This window comes from Barbatula barbatula (assembly GCF_947034865.1).
Source record: "Barbatula barbatula genome assembly, chromosome: 21".
Lineage (NCBI taxonomy): Eukaryota > Metazoa > Chordata > Actinopteri > Cypriniformes > Nemacheilidae > Barbatula > Barbatula barbatula.
This window is the reverse complement of record NC_136784.1, coordinates 8,519,012-8,541,694: the sequence shown is the minus strand read 5'-3', so window position 1 is coordinate 8,541,694 and position 22,683 is coordinate 8,519,012. Positions and strand designations below refer to the sequence as shown.

Genomic DNA, 22,683 nt, shown 5'->3' with positions numbered 1-22,683 from the left:
CATGAAGACTTGAAACATTTTTGGGCGATCTATCCCTTTAACTTCAAGCAGGTACTGTAAATGTAAAAACAGATGAAATGAAGTACACAAGCCTGGACAATGTTCCATATGTTTAATTCCAAAATAACTGATGACAAAACAGAAAATATTTACAGCATGTATCGCATAAACACTTATGGTTTCTGTACAAAGAAATATGCACATGCAAAAAGTATAAAACAATAGAAATAAAATGTCTAAAATGATCATACATACATTAAAATACAATGAGATCAAAACTAAAAACAGACATTCAATGAAACGCTTTAAAAAATGTATCCAGTCCAAGTTCCCACGCTGTGAAGGCATCTGTACAACTTTACAATGACAAATAAATTAGGGGAAATGATATGGGTCTATACAGATGAACCAACAATGTTCCTTCCTACTAGGAAAGACGCACTGTCCACCAATCAAACACTTAATAACACTTCAACATCTCAAACGTAAGAGTTGGCTGATGTGTTTTATGCAAGTATCACTGGCTCCAGAGGACATAAACACGCTGAGAGCAACAGGCCAATAGTTACAGACCGCATACGAATCTCATTCCAGTGAAAATAAAAACTACAGAGATTGTAAAAGTGTTGAGAGCTTATGACTTTCACCAATAACTATCCAAGGCCTTACAACTAAAAGGACCCACACCATTTGTATTAAAACTATCTAAATAAGATAAATAGCATAATTTAAAGGCTTCACATTTTGTCCATGATGTCTCGCTATATGACAATTAAATGATTTCAATGTCTAGTGTAGTCCGAGAGGTGAGTTTCAGGAACTCGACTCAAATATGCAGAAAAATCCAAGGTAAAACATGTGAAATGTCAATAACAAGGACATCGAAGAAAATAAAGGTAGAACTGAAAGACAATTCATTTGAGTGTAAAGCTATGAGAAAATCATGTAAACAACCAGTCACAGCTATATCATCTAAAACTTAAACAAGTCATGTGTGTATAGGGGAAAACAATGGAAAACTTTGGCATAATAACAGGTACATCAACAAAAAAAGTGACTAGCGTAAGTGCCGTGTAGACAATAATATCCCTGTCGCATAACAGAGCAATAATACTAATAATAAGACCGAATTAAATAACCGCAGAACCAGCAGTTTAAGGTACGTGCTACTCTACGTTTTTATAACGGACGTCTTACAAAAAATTAAAGGCTGCATAAACCGTTTAAGCCGCGACATTGCACATGATAAAAGCTGGAAATAATGCAAGAGCGTTTACAGTATTCAGTCATTCAGTCTCATGCTGATTGGCTCTTGCCACTCAGACATTTGGCCGCCCTATGGCTGTTTTCCACTGGGATTCGTATGTTGTCCCCCTCGACATAAAAAAACAAATAAAAATCAAATGGGCAGACACAGAATAAGGCGTATACATCTGTAAATTGCACAACACAATTTGTTCTAGTTGTAAATGAAAAAGATTTAATCTGCAGCCGTAAAAATCTTTGCAGCTAAATGTGGCATCATCATCATTGTTCAAATAAGCAACTAATATTACACGAGGAGACCAAAACAAGCGTTGTCATTCGCTCAAGATGCATTCATTTACACTTCTGGAACGGATTACGTTGTTGTATTTATTCCAATATGCAGCCTAAAAAACGTGTCGATTATCACAATGTGATTTTCAATTTTCTTGAAAGTTTCGTTAAGAAAGGAATTTACCTTGTTTCGAGTTGAACACTGTATAAGCACAAAAACCGAGCGGCTGGCTCTGTCTGGCTCAGGCAAACGAAAAGAAAAAGGTTGTTCTTGCTAAACTGCATTGCATCGCTTTCTTCAGGAAACGTCTGCCACCGCTGGGCAGATAAATTTGTTCCACACAAAATATTACTCTATGTAGATTTGTTGATCATTCAGCAAATCCGAGGAATTCATATTTATATATATATATATATTTATTTATATATAAATTTCATTGTTTTAATCTCTGCGTAAAGTCTTCATTCAGAACGAGGCAGCAGCATTCAACTGGGTAAATATTTTTGTATATATTATCCGCCAAAAAGGCTCTGATTGGCAGACGAGTTCGCAAGCACACATTTTGATTGGCTCAGGACTGAAGTCATCATAACTGGCAGCAGAAAGAGGATGAGATTAATGTTTCATTTCATTGGTCAGATCCGAGGCTGTAACCTGCTCTGCAGGAAGGTCTTTATCCCCCCGAGAGGCTTCAGGTCGTTCTGGTGTTTGCGCCGATCAATAAAGGAGATGAGTCTTGAGGTATCGATGCATTCAGCCGAGCGCCGGCCACCTCCCGGCCTCAACCAGGGCTCTTGCAGGCAGGTGGCAGCCGAGGGCCGCTTGGAAGGCTCGGTCCTGAGAAGCAGTCGCATGAAATCCCGTGCCGCCTGGCTAACGCCCTGGAAGTAGTCGTCGGGGAAGCTGAAGTCTAGTCGGCAGATGTTGAGGCAAGTTTCCTCCACGCTCTCGTCCAAGAACGGAGAAGCTCCGCTCAACATCACGTACGTCACCACACCCAGACTCCACAAGTCGCTGGAGAGCGAGACGGCCTCCCCGAGAACCAGCTCGGGGGCCGTAAACTCCGGGCTACCCAGCAGAGAGTGAACATAAGGAGTGGAGTTCAGCTGCACCGCATCGCCGAAGTCTGTGAGCTTTACCGTTGGCTGGGAGGAGCTCTGGTCCACCAAAAGATTTTCAGGCTGGTCAGAGATTGAGAAGAGGGAAATTAGCAGAAGTACTCTGGAAAATCTTTAACATGCAAATTGCCAAACTAAACAAAATAAAGCAGTCACTGACAAACTAATGCATCTACTGTATTAGACCTCTACACACGGGCTGTTAAAAGTCTACATGACGCACACTCGTATATCACGCTGACCTTAACATCCAGATGAACGACTCTGCAGTTGTGCAGGTACTGCAAAGCTTCTAAAATGTCCCGCAGATAGAAGGCCACCTTCTCTTCTGTGAGGTTCCCCCAGCTCACAATGTAGTCCAGCAGACGGCCCTGATCGGCCCTGTTGAAACGCACGAAACACATGTATGTTCAGAAACACATGACAAACATGCATGTTTATAATGTGTGTGAGTGTTTTCTTACATCTCCAGGACTAGTGCATAGCTGCTGGAGGTCTCAAAAATATCCAGTAGTTTGACCAGGTGTGGGTGCTCGAGTCTCTTCAGAACGCTGAACTCGTGCACGACCTGGTCTCGCTTCATCAGTTTCTTGTTCACAAACTTGACGGCCACGGTGTGTTTCGACCCTCTCTGGTCACAGCGTTTCACAACAGAGAACCTTCCCCTGAGAGACAAAAAAACGTTAGGTACAGCACTGCAATGTTTCCAGAAATAAAGAAAAAATCCAGAAAATGAAACGAAACGCTAATCGATTTCAGATAAAAAAACAGCTGATTTGCCCATTTGTATCCATCTTACATAAAAGTAAGTGTAAGTCCCACAACTCTCACCTGCCTAGCTCTGCAACCTCAGTGTAGAAAGATTCGAAGTTGTCCTTCCACGTGACCCGGATTCCATCATTTGTAGTGCCTTTAAGACGGTGTGAATTTGTGAATAATGTATCACAATAAATCTATAATATACACCATTTATCCAAAAGGAAGTTTTTAATGCTCACCTATCACTCTCAGGCTGGCTGATGATGTCACGCTGCCTATATCATTCGTTGCAATGCAGGTGTACATGCCATCATCATCTGAGGTCACGCCCACAATACGCAGTGTTGCCTCGCCGGTCTCACTGTGTTGCAGGGACAGAAGTAAGTGAAGTGTAAAACTGAATCAGCAGATCAGCCATCATTTATGTACACATGAAAGCCTGTTTGTACCTGTAGGCTATGCTGAAGTGGCCGTTGTTGGCTAGTTGTTTGTGATCGGGTCCCTTCCAAGTGACTGTAGCTTTGGGGCGGCCACACACCTTACACCTGAGAGTGACACACTCGCCTTTATCACAGCTCACGTCACTCAGCGGGACGAGAATCTCCGGGGGAACTTCAGTAAAAACAAACAAAATCATTCCATGTCATTCCTGTTTTAAGATCCATTTAGAGATTTAAACAAACTAGCGTGATAAATATCTGGAACTTACCATCGTAGATATAATTGGGATTTAGAAGCTGCAACCATAAAGAACACATCTTAGAAAATGTATCTTTGTAAAAATGAATAAAACTATGGTAAAACTAGATGTACGGAAGGTTTGTAGGTGTGTTTACCTTTACAGAGACCTTGTTGCTTAGTCCCTCTCTGGATTTCCTGTATCCATTCTCCAGTTTGGTCTCCTTTTTACCTTCCTTTTCTCTTTTCTCTGACTTCTTTCGGATGCGGAGGGATGTATGCCATGATGATGATGATTTCCTGCTGGAAAATTTTTAGTTACAATTTAGAGTCGTTACAAAAAGCAATTTTGTGTGAAACATCACCTTGTGTAAAATAGTTTTAAAACTATATGAGTAGTTGATGAATAAAAGTGATCTAAATGATCTAAAAGTTTTGAAAACAAACTGATAATAAAATACTTTTATATTATTACTATATATTTACAATATGAAATAGCATAAGATCATTTTTTTCTTTCTTAGTTTTTTATCAAAAATGTTGCCGTCACACCATGGGACACATGCACGGTATATTTGTCGACTACCCGAATACACTTCATTATTTACATAATTACAAACTTCATTCTATTAAGTTCTCATACAATGTTCATGATCCAACTTGGAAAAAAGGGTGTTGTATAATAAAAAACAGCTCATGAACACTAGAGGTCAGTATTTTAGTATTTATATTAGAACTGCATTAGTGTCTGCGTGTCTATGTGTGTGTGCGTGTGTTAAGTTGTCAGAGGAGAGTTCTTACTTAATGGTTGCCTCCGATATATCAGGGATAACTGCGGAGGTGTGGCCCAGCACATAACCGGGGATCCAGCCCTCAGCTGCTGGGGATTGGTCGGTGGCGGCGCGGAACACCAGAAACATGTTTTGTTGATTGGAGGCCAGAACCTGTACTACCTCCCCTTGATTTACATTAATCTCATCCTCTTTAAGAGCCACATAGTCCTGAGTCACCAACATGGTGGAGATGTTACTGCTGCTGCTGCTTTCACTCTAAAGACACACACACGAACACACGCTGGTGTTAGAAACAGAGACACTACATAGATTTAACACAAATCCTACTGCTACAATTTTGAGACCTTTAGTGTATTCTTTCATTACAACGAACATTTTATTCAATCAAATGTTTTAAAAATGAATGACACTGAATAAATAATGAAGAAAAAGCAGCCAATATGAGACCAGCATAGATAGGAACATACAGTACATCAAAGTATCTATATAATCCTCGAAGTTTCACTTTGTATTTTAATCTTTTTTAGTCACAATCATTTTCAGTTAGATGCGTGTAGATCCATAGTTTAGATGAGTTAACTATGACTTTAATATGTGGAAATAAGATAAGTTTATTGAGCCTTTGAATCGTAGTGTACAGCAGGGGTTCCCAAAGTACCCCCAGGGGGTTTTATTATTAGAAACAGCATATGTCATCAAGTGTAACAAAATATAAAAACATTAGTTAAATTAAAAATAAAACCATTCAAATAAAAAGCCATTAGCCTTTGGAATTTCCTTCCCCTCGATAGTGACCCCTGAGAAGATGTCACATAAGAAACATTTGGTTAGGTAAGGGGCAGCAAGTCAATATACAGCACCACGTTAAAGATTCCCTTATGTGCACGCAGATTATTGTGGGCGCCGTGGGTTGAAAAGTTTGGGAACCCCTGGTGTACAGTATGTATCAATCCTAATGTTCCATAAAGTTCAACCAGTTTACTTTTGACTGATATATTGCACCCGACCCTGCAAGTGCACTGCAATGAAGACCTTTATGGTTTAACAAAATTAGTATCATAAAAATAATGAGTTAGACAAGATTCCTTGTTAGTTATTCAATGAAAAAGACAGGACATATCTAAAACTCAGAAATAGTTCACATGGTAGACAGTCCAAATGTCCACCGGTGTTTCTTGTGTTAGCGATTAAGTGTTAGTTCTTAAACTAGCTAAAGACAAAACAGTTCCTGTTAAGACCCCAGAGTACTCTTACAGAGTATTGAAAGACTTGCTTTACAATTCCATAAACAAACATATGAACTGAAGTTAGTGTTTGGACAGAAGCAGAACTGTGTTAGATATCGGAGATGCAGAGCAAGGATTTTTTGAAGATCCAGAGAGTAGAAACCAGGTTAGAAGCAGAAATCAGAAGAGTCCAGGTGGGTTAGAGTCATTCATGAGGGGAAAACAGGTGCTGAGAGCAGCTGAAGCGTTGTACTCGGCCACGGCTGGAGGATGTGTTTCTTACCCCATTGCTCTGAGTGGATTGGACAGATTGTTCACTGGCAGAAGAGCAGGTACTCATGCGATCTGCATCTTTACTGTGGGTGGAGTGCCGGTGGCTTTGGTTCTGATTCTGTCGGCCCAGTGAGTCGCCCGCTTCCCCGGGGAACGTGAATGAACCGGGTCTACTGGCCGGGGAGGCGGGAATGGCGCCCCAAAACAAATTGGAGGAAGGCGTGGAACCCCCACCTGTCTTTGGCCCGGGACTGCAGGGCGGGATGGAGTCTTTGAAAGCTGGTGTAGCTAGTGGAGAAGCCATGGGTGAGATAGTGCTGGGCCTGGGTTTGACCAGAGCTAGTGGGGCCACTGTGGCTCGAGGGATCTGAGCCTGTGCGACTCCATCTTTGCCATCAGAGTCCTTCTGTTTAGGGTGAGGGCTCCCAGGAACCTTTGATTTTGGGGGCTCTCGGGCCGGATCGGGATCTGTGGTGCAACATGGTGAGGGACCCCTGGAGAGAGGTCTTGAGGACGTACCTGATATATTGTCTGGGCCATCGGGCTCATGGGCTCCGGGCCCCAGAGCGGGAGAGTGGTGACGGAGTGGTTGAGGCAGGCGGGAGGGCTGGGGGATACGGGAGGGGCGGGAGCGGGAACCCGACCCAGCCGGGGCCACTCCAATGACTCCTGGGGCCGTTATCGGACCCCCAACGCATCCAGCCTGAATATTACTAGCCGAGACACCAGGTCCGTCCAGATGGTTCCTCTGGTACTCGACGGGAGATGTAAGCGCTACAGGGAGAAAATACAATCAATAAAATCTTTTATCATGTATTCGCCCTCATGCCATTTTTTAAATGTATGACTTACTTCTTCTGCAGAACACAAAAGAAGATATTTTAAAGAATGTTGGTAACCAAACAACATTGGCCCAGATCGACTTCCATTATATGGACACAAAACCACTGAGACATTTCTCAAAATGTCTTCATTTGTTTTCCAAGGAAGAAAGAGTCACATACAGATTTTGAACAACATGAGGGTAAACAACTTTGTGAGAATTTTGACAATCTCCTCAAAACGTAATGGTTTATATGCAAGTAAGTGCTGTACCATTGATGAAGTTGCGCTGGTTCTCCAGGATTTGACTGATCTGAACCATCCAGACCTGTCGTACTCCAGGATGGCTCGAGTGCAGGATAAAAGTCTCTGTGCTGCCATTTGACGTCCTGGAGGTCAGCACAAATTTACATGGATCACCGTCCACATTGTCCTCTAGACCAAGACAGCTCACCTGTGCACACAAAGATACGTTTTACCTTGCTTCATGCATGCTTTCATTTGTTGTTTATTAAGTAATCTGATATGAAATACCTTGATGCTGTATTTATACAGGTATCCGGGCATGGAGAGCCCTCTCTTTTTATCTAAAGGTTCACTGAAGATGACAATCTGTTCAAAGAGGAAGACTCTTCTCTCCTTCATCCTGTTCAGCAGGCTTCCATCCGGTTCGGCCACCATGAATGTGTCCTGCAGTAAAAGACGGCCCTGAGCGATGATCTTACCCTGATAGAAACAGAACGTTGTTAAACATAAATCAAATAACTGAAAATAAAAGAAACAAAAAATGAATGCATGTGTTGATCTCATCTTACATCAAAGCCCTGGAGTCGTCCAACATTCATCATGTCGTTGCATCTTTTTGGTACGATGCACATAATCTCAACTGCTTTCTACAACACGTGAACATCACAGTCTGAATACATATTTCCAATTCCAAATTGTATTATAAAATAATAGTACAAAAAAAGTCTAACCTCCAGTTCTACTGAATCCAATCCAGCTTTTTTGGAGAGTTTGAGAAAATCCTGGAAACAAATGACACAGTGATACATGAGAATGAACCACGTCACCTCTGCTGATAAAAGCAAAGAGAAGTGATCGATGAGCCGGACAAACCTTTAGCAGCAGCTGGTACTTCATGATCCTCTGCACAGGTTTAATGAGAAGATCAGTGATCTGAAGCCTGTGACCCAGATGCTGCTTTAGATCCTGCAAGACACACACAAACAAGAGCTTTGTTTACAACAAAATACAAACACACAATTCTGCATGTATATTAATGTTTGTACTTCTACAGGTTTATTGATTTAATTTAGAAAAAGAATTATGAACACATAACATACATAACATAGATTTTTGTTAAATACGAGAATTATATATTTAGATATAACATAAATGATTTTTAAATACATGCACGCACACACAACATATATAAATATATATATATATATATATATATATATATATATATATATATATATATATATAAACGAACAGATTATATAAGATAAACACAAACATTTATTTCAAAATTAAATGATTACGATTAATCGTGATTAATCCCAGCCAGAATAAGACTGTGATTACATAATATATGTCTGTGTACTACTGTGCATATTCATTTTGCATTTATAAAAACATACATGCATATATTTATTGATAATTCAGAAACATTTATATACAATTTAAATTATTGGTAAATATAAATAAACACATGTAATGTAAACATGTACTAAACGTGTTTATAAATACAAAATGACTATGCATATTTTATGTGAACACAAACTTTTATTCTGTATGCAATTAATCACGATTAATCAGATGACAATTATGTCAAAACGATTTATGATTAGGGCCAAGTAAATAATTATTGGCCAAATTACTTAAATTACTTCAGCTACACACCTCAAAATATGTGTCGATGTACTCCGAGACAATGTGTTCAGATTTGGGTTTGTTCTGGCAGTAAACAACATACATGTGCAGCCTCCGTTCCTGAAAGACATCAAGAGTTAATACACACAATAATAAAGACCAGCTTGCGTAACAAGAGATAAGTGTTTAAAAAAAGCTGGAAGCACATACGTGTTTGAGAAAAAGAGGACCCAGACGATCCGGGTCCTCAAGGCACTTCTCAAGCTCTCCCTGGAAGAAACTAAAACAGCAAATGATTGTTGTTAGTTTTTTAAATGGCTGATATTAATGAGCCGCCAATACATAAGATAAAAGAACAATATACTTGAAATGCAGTTAACAGTGAGACTAAATGTTTAAGTAATCTGATCATTTTAAAAGGCAGATTACCGGCTTGAACAAATTAATAATTTACTATGACTGAATTCCATACTAACAGCAGTGTGTTTATTCCTCTAATATTAAACCATGCATATACTTCACAGTGAATTAGACACATACTCTCTGTGCCAGTCATATATCTGCTGAATGTTGCCAAACACAATCTTGTCTTTTCCTTTCATGTCATCCGGAACTCCATCTTCTCTCATCCTGGTCATGTAGCCCTGCACACACAAGTCCCAGCATTCACATTTATTCTCTACATATCTAACCACTATTATTACACAATCCACCTCAACATCCAGATTCACTCACCTCAACGACCAGACCGAGCTCCCTCACATAGTCCCTCTCGGTCTCCACCATTTCCAACAAAACGTAGCTAAACAAAGGCATAAAGGACGTGTTACACTGACAATAAATGATAAAGAAAAGCGAGACTTCGAAAAAGCACAGATAACGTACTGGCGCCTCTTGAGGAAGCCGTTCTTGCGCTCCTCTATCTCATCGATCGGGGAGGATGATGACAGGAGGGAGTTATCAGAAGGGTTGAAGGAAGTGCTGCTGCTGTCGGCCTGCTCCACTGACAAAGAGCTGGGTCTGTCCTCCAGAGCCTATGTGGACATCACATACTAAGTGTTACTTGCATATTTGACTCCGATGTAGACACCACACCCGAATGCTAACGGTCTGATACATAGCGGTATTTCACAGTGCGCGTTTCATACAAACGATCACAGAGAGCTGTGACATTGATGGGGAGATTTAGGAGACGACTTGTGTATCAACTCTTCGGAGTCTTCACTATAGAGCGCCGCAGGGTTGATGTGTTTTTGTATGCGAAACACTGAAGCGAGTTAGCATTGTAGCATTTCCGGTTCCATCGCCCTGAAGTCAACAGATATCCGGCTAAATGCCTGAAACAAGATCTGTGGTGAACAAAAACTTTTTTTAAGCTTTACCATGTCCCTTGAGAGAGAGAGAGAGAGAGAGAATCTCGCCAATGGAAGTAAAAAAAATCGATTGTATTTAGGCTTCGAAAGTAACAAACATTGTGACAGTTTGTAAAGATTAACTTGCGAGACAAGTTATTGTCTTATTTGTTGGCGATCTTTCAAACGTCTATGGAAAAAACCCTAATGCTTTTGGTCGAGGGAACCAGTGCGATGCTAACTTCTGGGTTGGCCTACAACAATCTGTTATCCCTCCGGCACTCTATAGTCTATCTCGTTGCTGTACATGTGTTCAGACATGCCAGCTTACCATCTTGCTTTTGACCAGCTCCTCAATAGCACTGACTAGCTCAGCAGCGCTGGGGGTCTCAGAGCTGGAGGGGCGGACGGAGAGACGAGAGGAGGTCTGCAGAGATAAAGAGAGTGAAAGAGGGAAAAGAGCCACACTGAAGTGAATGTGGAGCTAAAGCGTGATCACGAATCATTTCAGGCACATACTTATGGTCTTATCTTATTGGTATCGAGGACATTTAACGCTGGTTTCAGTTTACTTTAGCTTCTCTTCATGACGTGTCTCTTTACATTGCTCTTAATTACTCAAAAACATGAATCAAATAGAAAGAAATGGGAAATCCAGCAGAAAGTCTCACCCTTGCTGTGCCTTCCAGACTTTCCAATTTGTGTCTGGGAGTGGCCTCAGGTCTGCTAAGCTTTTACAGGCCAATCAGACAGCAGAGTGGATAATGAGGGGTAAAGCACAGAGGGGAGGGGGGTGGGGGGTGAATGGGCGGGGTTTGGAGGGTTGGTTAAAAAGGTTAAGAGTGAGGGGTGGAGTCACCGTAAGGCACATGACCCTCTTTCTACAGAATCACTGATCTTTCACATGGATGCTCACGTATAACCTACACGCTTGTTTCCCTTCCTGCATTTTGGAACGTTTGAGGAAGCCAGTCAGGTTAAAAATCAGCACATTAGATTTGATGACAATCAAATGAAGGTAAAAATATATAGAGAGGAACTAAACCATAATACAACAAGGTGAAAATAGAGAAATGAAAGATGAGTGCTTCTAAGTTTAAATCAGCCAGATTTAAACAACAGAAGTACAAAATTTCGTCTAAATGCCAGCGCCTACAGGAACACTACTTAGAAACAGGAAGTCTACAGCGGTTCTCAGGAAGTGCTCAACTTCTCCAACAAAAGCGAGAACCAAAATACACAGCAAATTAAAGTAGAAAGAAAGGGGTCTCGTCTTTAGAAAAGCAGAGGGTTATGGGAAAAGAAAGCAATGCAAAATTCAATGAAAGGAGGGAGACCAGAAAGGGAGGAATCAGATGGAGAGATATGGGAACTGAGATAAAACAAAGACAGGACACAAATCAACGTAATGCTATGGCAAACAATACAGGCCAAAGAAAACAAAAGAGAAAAACAAATTAGTGTCACAAGCTGTTCTGGAGCACGGATGAGCTCAGCTACAACCGGAGCAGTTCAATGTTTTGTGGCCACTGTCCAAAAGAATTAAATATATTTATAAAAAAATTGGGAAATATTCACATGCTTTGTGATCAGTAGATATCCAATGATCAAATCATAAAGATTGCATGAACGAGGTGTTGATAATAAAGAGTTTGGCACACAGAAGCTATGAACAGGTTTGTGGAAGATCTCTAAAAAAGGTTAAGGGTTTAAAGGTCACCTAAAGCAACTAACAATAAAACTAAACTCAAAATAAATAAAAACAACAAAAAACAAAAGAACCTTATGAATCTCACACCAACCACCCTGCATTATCCTGTCCACAGACCTTGTCTGTTCCGGGCCATCTCACCTTGTCATCCTGCGCGTCCGGCTGAAGAAGACTGTGTTGTTGGATGGCCATCGGTGGAGGAAGAGGCACAGTGTCGGCACCTTCTTCTCCCTCCTCCTCTCCACAGCTCTGCATGCCCGATGATGAAGACTTGGAAAGTGTGCCACTGCTAAGACCCTCATTACGGACCCTCTGTTAACATTGGAGGTAAAAAAAAAACAATCCATTAGGACACATACACAGAATTGCACGCAGTAAGTTTAACGAATCAAAAGTAATTTTCATCTGGAAGGCCTAAAACATGTGGCAGACAAGAAGTACAAACAGGAAGTGCACGAACCTCCTCTAGCGTCTCATCCTGGGGTGTGGCGGCACTATCATCGGAGTCTTTTTGTGATCCTATTTCTGCACTCTTTCTGACGTCACGGCTCTTCTTGTGTTTGTGTGCCAGCTTCTTCACATGGCCGTCGGCTTTACCACTGCTGAGTCTCCTCACAGGACTGGTCAACCATTTCCGTAATGTGTTTCCAGGGCGCTTCGGCCCAGGGGAACTGTGGGAGCCCATCACATGACCTGGCTGGAGAGTGGCAGATGAGCCTGGCAAGATGGCATCATTACTGCAAACCGAGAGAGCATCTAAAATAGGAAAATGAGTTAAAGCTCACGATTTTTGTGAATGGATAAAATTGCAGAAGCACTTTAGACATTTTCCAACCTTTGTGGTTGAAGATGCCTTCCATTTCTATGCTGCTGCGGGAGTGAGCGATGCAGAGCGTGGCACAGGGCACCATTCCCTCCAGGGCGGGGGAGCGGTCCGTGGTGCGCACCAGACACCAGTCGGGTTTATCGTGGAGCCTCTCCAGGACCTCCACCGTCTGTCCCCGCCGCACCGTCAGCTCGTTGCTGTTACCGGCCATGAAGTCGTGGATCACTACTGTCAGCTCACAGCCACCCGACAACTAAAAAAAAGGACAGTTCAACATTAGGACGGAAACATTTCTCTGCTCGAGCATTAAGCATTGTTGTCGTTTGGAGATGTATCATCACCTTGTCACTGTCTAGCGTGTTCTGAGATGTTCGTGAGGCAAGTGATATGGTATCTGGCTGACTGCTGCCGTCACCCTGACTATCCAAATCCTCTCCATCTCTGCAAATATAAGGACACAGAAATAAACTTTTGATCTTAAGAGCTTAATGGCTCCACACAGTAAGAACATGTGAGGGAGAAGCAACTTTATGAGAGTATGCGAATAAAAATAAAGTTTCACTGGCCTGGGGGTGTACCTACGACCCTTATGTTTGGTCGTGGAGGGTTTGGGGATGTGGATGGGCTCCTTAAGCGCCCCCTTCAGGTGCACGGTGCGCTCCTGAATCACTTCACGGATGTGTTTTATCCAGTCCTGTTTGTTCTCAATACTGGAGGCCTGCGTGTTTGTGTGTGGAAATAGAAAAGAGAGAAAAACACAAAGTTGGATAAAAACAAACTTTATTTTCTATGATGAACAAAGGGTGAGTCAGCGTGTGGACATACTCACCATAGATCCATGTTTGCATCCCTGACTTAGCTTTATTCGAAATATAAAAATATACAAGGTTTTACTGGTTTATAAGTGTCAAATATAATAGTGCATGAGACAGTTGCCCGGGACATGTGCACAACGTTAGGAATATTTTTGTGAACATTTAGAGCCAATTTTTGCTGTGTTGTGCGCAGCTGTTTTTCATAATGTGTACACAGTATAAGAGTAACAGATCAACACAATTAAAAAATAAAAGTACACTTTAATTTCTTTCGATTTTCAAAAATGTGCAATGTGTTTATTATACGAGTGATATTTGTATTTTAATAATAATATTTTTGTAACTATAAAAGCTATTTTTTGTTTGGCTCAAATGACAAACAACATATAAAGTGACAGTAGCCCCACAATTGAAACAGCATGCCGTCAGTTAACATTAACTGTGAGACAAAAGCCATCAGCAAGCCACAGAGATTCTTCTTGTCGTTCAGTTTTTCTTGCACTTTAGAAACATGCAGTTAAGAAAAGTGAGTTTTTCCTTCATAAAGCACTGTCAAACTTTTGCAAGTTGCACATTTTTATTTGCTTGTATTGTTTGAAGTGAGGGCTGAGATTTCATTCTTTTTGTGGTAACCTACAGTGTCTGTTGACAACCTGTGTTTAATCCACAAATATGATCTGTCTGTAGTAAAAATCTAAAATTTGAACTTTTAGCAAACAAAGGACCATTGAAATAAATTATACCTATAATGCATCCAAAGTTTAGAAAGAAATCAACACGACAGGATCCACATTTAACATGGATTTTGGTTACAGTTCCACCTTATACTCAGTTCAAAAGTGCAAAAGAGACAAGCTACACAGAGATGCACAGGAGAATGCTGAAGCAAACAATGCCATGCTTTGAAAGAGGAAGATATGGAGCTAGGAAAAGAAAGAAAAGCGAGATAAAGATTTTTACCTTGAGGACAATCTTATTGTCTGAAGTTGGGGTCCGTCCAACCCAAAGAGCAAATTTGCATGGATCTCCTTCCACATGTTCAGTAACGCCCAGCTCAGAAGTCTGCAATCGGACAAAACATTTCAAACAATCAGATCCACTGTGAAAATATTCACTGTTGAGCTTTCAAACTTCCAACTAACTTGGATACTTACAAACAGCTTGCTCTTGTACAGGTACTTGCTCCTGCCATTGGAGTCTTTAACCTCTTTGCTGAAGATAAGTGACATCTCGAAGAGGAAGAGATGACGCTCTCGTCCTTTACGGATTAGGGTCTTGGGATCCCAAACTTGGAAGGCCTCCTGCAGGATCAGCTCTCCCTGAGACTCAATGTTCTCATCAAACCCTAAAGACATTGACCCTGATCAGAGACCTTTTCATCTTCTGTCATATGCGATTTAATGTATTGCGGTGTTTACTCACCTTCAAGCATGCTCAAGTGCATAGCGTCATTGGCTCTCTTGGGAACGCTAAGCATGACTTCAAGTCCGTCTTTGATTTCACCTTTGCCTTCTTCACAACATGTGAGGAGCTCCTACAAACGCACACATCTCAAGTTATCGTAAAAAAATGTTTTTGTTCTGTTCAATTCTGCGTGCAGATCCGCTATACGTTTACCTTGAGAAGCAGCTGGTACTTGGTTATTCTCTGCACAGGTTTGATGAGGTATGAAGAGATGGAGTTTGCCAGGCGATGCCTCTGCTGGATCTCCTGCAACAGTATGGGAAACCAAATTTGTATGTTCAAGTTTAACAATAAGGATTCAAACCAGTGTGTGCGTTGGGAATTTACAGTAGTGTTAATTAAATAAATTTCAAGAAATTCTCACATCAAAGTATCCTCCAGCATGCTCAAGTATAAGTTGAGTGGAGTCTGGTTTGTTCTTGCAGTAGTTCACATACATCTGGAACTTATCGGCCTACAGAAAGATGATGAAGAGAGGTATTGTAATAAGCCTTATCTGAAAGAAACAGATGCAGCTGTACTTTAAAAACATCTACTTACCCAAGTCACAAAACAGTGACCCACATCTTCAGGAAGCTGCTCATACTTCTCCAGTTCTTTGAGGAAAATACTGATGGAAAGAAACAGAAAAGTGATAAAACCACTTCATACCAGCCCACACGGTTTCAGAAACCATTTTTTATGACAAAAGTAAACTTACTTGTGGTGGAACTCATAAAGGTCCTGCATGTTACCAAAAATGATATGCTCTTTGTTGACGATCCCCGGTGGGATCTCCTCCACACCGCTGGTCATCTCCCAGAGATACGTCTGGGGGAACATAAACAGGGCGAGCACGATTAAAAAAAGGCAAGAGATTGCACATCTATTTACGCACATATGCATCGTAGATCTATCCTTAGGCAACTGACTTCTTAACTTTGGTTTATTGCGCTGATAATGTACAGAAAGTGTGAAACAACACTCACGTCCATGCACTCCCTCAGGTCTCGAACGTAAGCCTTTTCTGTCTGAATCAGCTCGGCCATAATAAAGCTACACAGACACACACAAAAAAGGTTAAAGAATTGAAATGAAGTGTGCAGTTCTGAAGAAAACTGTAGATTTGTGTTGTATATTTCATATTAAACATCGATGAGTAACACAGAGCGAGACGTACTCCTTCCTGCGGGCGGACTTGCGCTTCTCTTCGTTAAGTTCATGGGCAGCATCTCTCAGTTTGACCTCTGACCCTGGAGCACTGGCTGGGATGATGTCCAACTGCAGGTCTTTACTCTAGAAAAAAGATTAAAACACCTTGTTGCAAGACTCAATCTGTACATTAGTTTATTCCAACGATGCTTATTGCTAATATTCCCAAAACTGCAGAGTCTCTTCAAAAAGTTGAAAATTGTCTATTACAAGAAGATGAAAAACGTACAGCTTTGTTCGAATCAGAAGAGATGCCGAGGGCTTTCTCCAGAGAGGTGCGGTACTTATCCATACGGAGGGAGAAGTCACGGTAACGTTTGTCCACTGCCGTCACCCACTTCTTGATCTCCACGGCATGGGCGTGACCCTTATCGCAGAAACCATCTGCCAACTGTATCAACAGCTTCACTCTCTCTTTGGTTTGCTGAGGAGAAAGGAAGAGAACTTTAGGAACTGAAGGTGTCCTTGAGGTGTCATTTGTGAGGTGAAGTTGTACCTTGGCTGTGATGTGGAAATCCTCATGTTCTTTCAGAAGCTCTTGCGTGTGGTGAATGCTGGAGCCTGTGGACATGTGTGTTGAGAGATAGAACTCGCCGGTGTCGTGGATCCACTCCAGGGCCTGAACATAGAAAAGAAAAGTTAATGCATGGCTTAGCAGGGAATGGATTTAATGGCTTAGTAACAATCCAAAACTGCCAGATTCCTTACAAAATAGTATTATTACTTGATTATATTACTTTATTAAATATAATTAACATTAAATGGCTAAAACTGTTGCCATCTGTTTATAATTTATGGTTACAATATCAACGCCAACATTCAAACAGAACAATAAATTAGGATATTCTGGATGTAAAAACCTTGGAGTGACACACACATCTGCACAGAAGATAAAAAGGGTAATTTACTTAATGATAATGTCTCTGTGCAGGTGCATTGAAGAGAGCGAGTCATGAGTCTCTGTCTCAGATTTTTGCCTAAGGCTGTGAAAAACTGAGATATCAGACGGATCAAAAGAACAGATGGAGGATACAATAGAGTTCAAACCTGTTTGGCACTGCGTTCAAACACCACATACTGCTGACACTGGTCCAGCCTTCTCTTCCTCATGGTCCAAAAGTGCAGGACACGATTCTCTCTTTGCAACAGCTCATTTAGAATATCTACACATCAGAAAGACACAAGTGACCGTTGTGAAACACGACAGCACTTCATTTGCATCAGAAGCGAGAATCGATTAAAATGAATGAATGGAACAGTTCACCCAAGAATTCTGTCTTCATTTACTCATCCTCAAAACCTGTTTAAATGTCTTTCTTTGTTCCAAAGATATTTGAACAGTTCTTGGCCACCATTGACTACCATAGTAGGAAAATTTGCTTTATAAATTTAGAACAACTCGAGGGTGAGTAAATGACGACAGGATTTAAATTTCTGGGTTAATGTACCTTTAAGACAATAAAATATTTAGAGGTTCACAACCAGAGTTTAAGATATTCTTTAATGTCATTATATTACTACATTGCTCAAAGGCAATAAAATTGTATTATTATTTTACTGTAAAATAGTTGAATTTTATAAAAACAATTTGTTTAATTTTGTTGTATATTTTAAACATAAATGGCAAAAAGTTACAATGTTTTCTAGAAAAACAGGAAGTTGTGGCTCATCCCTTTCGTAAAACAGCCAATAGTCTACATAACAGTTAATGTTACAGCTATTTATCATAAATTCCTGCTAATTATTGCCAGTCAAAGGTAGGTGAAACTAGGGGGTGGGGCATCCTCATTCTAGAGGGCATTTTTCTGGACAGTCATTTGCATACGCCCACGAGTGCAATACGAGTCATCAATATTTTTCTTGAGTCATTGAACATTTATCAGGCACGTTCATAGATCTGCACATTTGCATGGAGAGAATATGTATCATTGTGTATCATTATGTGCATGTGTTCCATAAAGTTAAAGTGACGTGTCCCAGCGGAGTAATTTTGCCTCTGTTCTGCAGTAAGCTGCCGTCTCTTGTGTGTAGGCCTGACCCACTTCGCAGTTTCTTTTTCGGAGTCACTAAAACCACACTCTGAATACAGAATAGGGCTGCGTTCATAACGCACACTTTCTAAACTGGGCTAAAGTGGGCAAAAGTGGGCCAGCTGCTGAAACTCTTTTAAAGAGTAGCGTGCATTCACAGCACTAGATGGCGCTATAGATCTGTTTGGGAATATAAAATCATCAAATACTGTGAATAAACCCCTATAGGGCAGACAGACTGTGTTTAGTCATATCCCCAGAGAGCAAGCAGAGGGAAGACTGGTAAATAAGAAGCAAACATGCAGAGAGGCGGCATCTTGTAATTTACAATACAGAAACAAATGCAGTCTCAGATTAATGACCTTGTTTATTACACGGCTCTCTGAGATTCTCGGTTCTGATTGGTCAATCGCAACCTTTTGCGGTCATGTGACCACAACAGGGTGTCTGCTACACTAGGGTTTGTTTTGCATTACCAAGCAGCTATACACATTTACGTAACATTCATAAATCATTACCAGTACTGTCCCATGGTATCGGTTAGCATGTGTCATAAAACAGTCTAGTTGATGCTGGGACTCACTTTTGACCTGCTGCTCAGGAGCTTTTACGTGACTCAACATTCCCGGCATGCTGACACTGTTCCTGTGCATGTACTTCAGGAATACATCAGCGTTTCGTCTGGCTAAAGTGCACGCCTGAAAAGAAAAGACATCAACCGAGAAAGATTAAAAACAGCTGAAATTGATACCGTCTAAAGATCGATTGAGTCTGACTATGAAGATTAAGATGGGTCATGTGTTACCTTGAGGAAGGCCTCTTTTTGCTCCAGGTGTTTGCTGATCATGGGGGTGACGTGGTCGGTTTCGCAGTTGGGTCCGAGTTTGTCTGCTCCTCCGCACCAGTCCTCCTCACGCTTGTATTCCTGCTCTAGACTCTCCAACACACTACACACCTGCGGATGGGATACTTTGTGTTACGAAAATGAAATATACTCTACACTGTTTACAGTCGACCTAAGTGATGTGATTATGTACTAATCCACACAAGCACTGCTGCTGGCTAAATGCCCTGCTTGACCTCTTCATACACCATTAACCCAATCAGTGACCCAAACACATCCCCGACCTGTTCAGAGGTCTTGTAGAAGGCCACGGATGCATTGACTAGCTTTAGCCGGTCTTCCATCTTCAGCATGAGCTGCTGCCAGTGAGAGGCCACGTTCTCGGCACAGTCTCGAATCATGTCCATGTCATAGTGATTGGCCTGCAGGAGAGCCTCGGCTTTCTGCTGGACCTGCAGGGCGCTCTGATGTGTCTTCTGCAGAGGGAAGGTAAAAGCAGGTCAGATAAGACAAAGAACTAAAGCGACAGACAAGAATAGACAGAGATACAAGGCAAGGCAGATAGGAGTCAGATGGCTAGAGACACCAGAGGGCGAGATATAAATGATAGTTTATTACTGGTGTACAGTGCTGAGTTCATAGCCTCTATCTTAAAGAACACACAAGTCTTTGCCATTGAAAACGGAGATGGGGAGCCTGAAAGCAGGAGGAAATTAGAAGACTGCTCTGATAGACAGGCTTTGTTCCCCTTTAGGTGGTCCAGCTACAGAAGATCTGATGTTATCCTTATCTTCATTAAAGGAGACGAGAAAAGGAAGCAGACTATGTTTGAGCACATGATGAGACGGCGGTCGCATTGAGACAGCAGTCGCATTCAGTCAGCGCTTGGAACTGATAATCGCATAAGTAAATAATACAAATGAAATAATACACTTATTAAATTATTTCATAAAGTTACAGAATCAATATGCAAAGCTATTTAGATCTTTCTGTTGGGATGAGGGTGCGGGGAACGCTAGCAATAATGCATGTTTACAATAATAATTGTTTAACTTTTCCAAGTGTTTAGAGTCTATTGGAAGAAAAGAGAAAGGAAAAAGCGAAATAGATAAGAAAGATGAGGTGGGCAGGTGGAAGACAGTGCAGGATACACTGTACTGACCTCAATAGCATGCTGGAACTGCTCGTGCTCTCTCTGCAGCTGCTCGGCTTCTTGAAGCGAGCTGGCCGTGATCAGTCCAGCATTCAGCATCGACTCGCCATTACGAATCCAACCCAGAACCTGCAACAGACACACACACGGGCACAGAGACGTCAGAGATTAAAACGTGAATTTATAAAGTTGGAGGTCTGGACATAACAGTTGTATCCAAATTGTTCAACAGTGGGGACCAATTGTTAAGGACAATAAAAACATATATTTTAAACTATTTTATATTTCAAATGTAATATTATATATTGCATGTAATATGTTATATTTTATCAGTTGACTAGATTTAATTTTATCAAATAATAATATGATTGTATTGTGTATTATTATTATTATTTGATCAGCATAATACAATTTTATATTGAAAAATAATATGATTTTATCAGTACAATTATTTAGCATATCTACTGTATTAATTGGTTATCCCAGCCTGGTTTAAACTGTACGGTGTGCTCTTTTGTAATGATAAAATAAAACTCCAAGTAGGAGGGAGCGAGTGTCACACCTGTTTGACTTCAGCCTGCAGGTGGCGCAGCTGCACACACTGTTCCAGGTGTCTACGGTGCTGCTCTGCCGCCAAGTCCAGCTCCTGCTGTTTCTCATGCAGGAACTCCAGCAGATCCTGAACCCGTGTGGCCATGTCCACATCTCTGTCACACAGCAGCTCAACACCTAGCCAAGCAGAGAACGATACAGTTTTACACATTGCACGCATGCAAACACATCAGCATGCAGAGTGTCAGGACCCTTGCCAGCAAAGCCATCTTTAACCGTATTAAGAGACGTTAGAAGGTCTACTTAAGGCATAAAACAATCCAACTCTGCATATCTGATCTAAACACCCACACAACCCTCACAAAACTGCCCACTGGCAACATAACCTTATATAACACATGTGGTATACAGCCACTGATCGCTGAATGACCTTGCGGTGTGAGGTGTCTCGCTCTATTCTAGTGTGCTAGAGCACAGTGATTTATCAATCATTGACTCTTTATGTTGCTTACCTGACGCCTGCACCTCATTGACATACTGCAGGAGCTCCTGACCCTGGTGGATGACATGGAAGGCGAGGTTGTTCATGGTGAGGGCTTTGTCAGCGTGGTGCTGCAGTCTCTGTTCAGCCAGCGTCAGATCTTCAGTGTCGAAGTCGTTCATCTGCTGGGACAACTCCTCATTCCACGAGTCCAGATCTGAGATGATCTGCATGGGAAATAAGAGCCGTCAGAGATTACTAGTGAGCAAGACATTCATAAAGTCTCTCCGTGTATGTTTGTGTGGGAGAGTAAACATATTCAGGTGCAGTTCATCCTGGGGTAGTGAAAAATGCTGTTTATTAATTGCAGGTTATTCTTACGAGACATCAGGGAGTCTTAAACTAGGGCAATATTTCCATCAACAGTCAGTTAAAGAAATAGTTCACTCAAATGTTCACTGTCTGTGCCCATACAAATGAGGATAAGAAACTTCATAGTTACATGGACTATTTTTAACAATACCCTCATGCTGCTGTCTTTAGGAGCTGAACATCTCCCGTCCCCATTAACTTTCTTTGTATGAAAAAAGTGGCCAATATTTTCCTCAATACATTTCTGTCATGGTCCACTAAAGAAAGTAAGTTATATGACATGTTGTGACTAAATCATCAATTTCATTCTTGGGTGCACTGTTCCTCTAAACACATTCCCCCACACACCTGATGAAAGAACATAAACACAAGAACACTCACGTCAATGGCGTCCCTCTCAAAGATCCTGAGCTGGAGGAAGAGCTCCAGTTTGATCTTTCTCTCCTGAAAGAGTTCCTCCATCTGAGCCTGAGCCTCATCCAGCTGCTGCAGGACACTCTCGATGTGGTTGATGGAGCTGTTGTGAGGGGTCTTATTGCTGGAGATTGCAGAGTCTCTGCAGGAACACAGGGCCAAGAGCTGTTACTACATACAGTAGGTATATTTGTTTTAGTGTGTACAAGACATGAAGACACATAGTTAACATCTTGCAATATTGGGTTTGGGAAAGATGTACTAAAACATAGGAATTTTTAAGGAATGTTAAGAATTTACGTCTGAGCCCAGCGGAATTTAAGGTATTTAGTTGCCCCTTTCTTCATTTGTACCTCGTTTGCACAGATACAATGGTTTATTTGGATATCC

At 41.3% G+C, this 22,683-nt stretch overlaps 1 protein-coding gene across 3 annotated transcripts in view; it reads right to left on the bottom strand.

The window, feature by feature from the left end:
- Positions 1-97: 97 nt before the first annotated feature.
- The window catches only part of trioa (trio Rho guanine nucleotide exchange factor a), a 70,439-nt gene continuing 47,853 nt past the window's right edge, over positions 98-22,683 (bottom strand). For 2 of the 3 annotated variants that reach the window (XM_079484010.1, XM_079484012.1), the window contains 45 exons: positions 22,261-22,435; positions 21,539-21,734; positions 21,037-21,203; positions 20,484-20,603; positions 19,606-19,797; positions 19,283-19,432; positions 19,061-19,175; positions 17,495-17,610; positions 16,944-17,066; positions 16,677-16,871; positions 16,416-16,531; positions 16,225-16,291; positions 15,957-16,066; positions 15,797-15,866; positions 15,621-15,710; positions 15,410-15,502; positions 15,215-15,326; positions 14,947-15,137; positions 14,753-14,854; positions 13,544-13,695; positions 13,319-13,418; positions 12,987-13,230; positions 12,612-12,907; positions 12,293-12,463; positions 10,772-10,867; positions 9,974-10,122; positions 9,824-9,890; positions 9,629-9,732; positions 9,299-9,368; positions 9,119-9,208; positions 8,330-8,422; positions 8,188-8,238; positions 8,026-8,103; positions 7,745-7,936; positions 7,484-7,664; positions 6,399-7,162; positions 4,897-5,144; positions 4,254-4,398; positions 4,127-4,154; positions 3,867-4,029; positions 3,657-3,778; positions 3,490-3,568; positions 3,123-3,323; positions 2,901-3,039; positions 98-2,721 (listed from right to left, as the gene is read on the bottom strand). In XM_079484010.1, coding sequence (XP_079340136.1) covers positions 2,176-2,721; positions 2,901-3,039; positions 3,123-3,323; positions 3,490-3,568; positions 3,657-3,778; positions 3,867-4,029; positions 4,127-4,154; positions 4,254-4,398; positions 4,897-5,144; positions 6,399-7,162; positions 7,484-7,664; positions 7,745-7,936; positions 8,026-8,103; positions 8,188-8,238; positions 8,330-8,422; positions 9,119-9,208; positions 9,299-9,368; positions 9,629-9,732; positions 9,824-9,890; positions 9,974-10,122; positions 10,772-10,867; positions 12,293-12,463; positions 12,612-12,907; positions 12,987-13,230; positions 13,319-13,418; positions 13,544-13,695; positions 14,753-14,854; positions 14,947-15,137; positions 15,215-15,326; positions 15,410-15,502; positions 15,621-15,710; positions 15,797-15,866; positions 15,957-16,066; positions 16,225-16,291; positions 16,416-16,531; positions 16,677-16,871; positions 16,944-17,066; positions 17,495-17,610; positions 19,061-19,175; positions 19,283-19,432; positions 19,606-19,797; positions 20,484-20,603; positions 21,037-21,203; positions 21,539-21,734; positions 22,261-22,435 — 7,069 coding nt within the window. In that variant the 3' untranslated portion in view covers positions 98-2,175. The remainder of the gene's footprint in view (positions 2,722-2,900; positions 3,040-3,122; positions 3,324-3,489; positions 3,569-3,656; positions 3,779-3,866; positions 4,030-4,126; positions 4,155-4,253; positions 4,399-4,896; positions 5,145-6,398; positions 7,163-7,483; positions 7,665-7,744; positions 7,937-8,025; positions 8,104-8,187; positions 8,239-8,329; positions 8,423-9,118; positions 9,209-9,298; positions 9,369-9,628; positions 9,733-9,823; positions 9,891-9,973; positions 10,123-10,771; positions 10,868-12,292; positions 12,464-12,611; positions 12,908-12,986; positions 13,231-13,318; positions 13,419-13,543; positions 13,696-14,752; positions 14,855-14,946; positions 15,138-15,214; positions 15,327-15,409; positions 15,503-15,620; positions 15,711-15,796; positions 15,867-15,956; positions 16,067-16,224; positions 16,292-16,415; positions 16,532-16,676; positions 16,872-16,943; positions 17,067-17,494; positions 17,611-19,060; positions 19,176-19,282; positions 19,433-19,605; positions 19,798-20,483; positions 20,604-21,036; positions 21,204-21,538; positions 21,735-22,260; positions 22,436-22,683) is intronic. The other variant, XM_079484011.1, reaches the window with a different exon arrangement.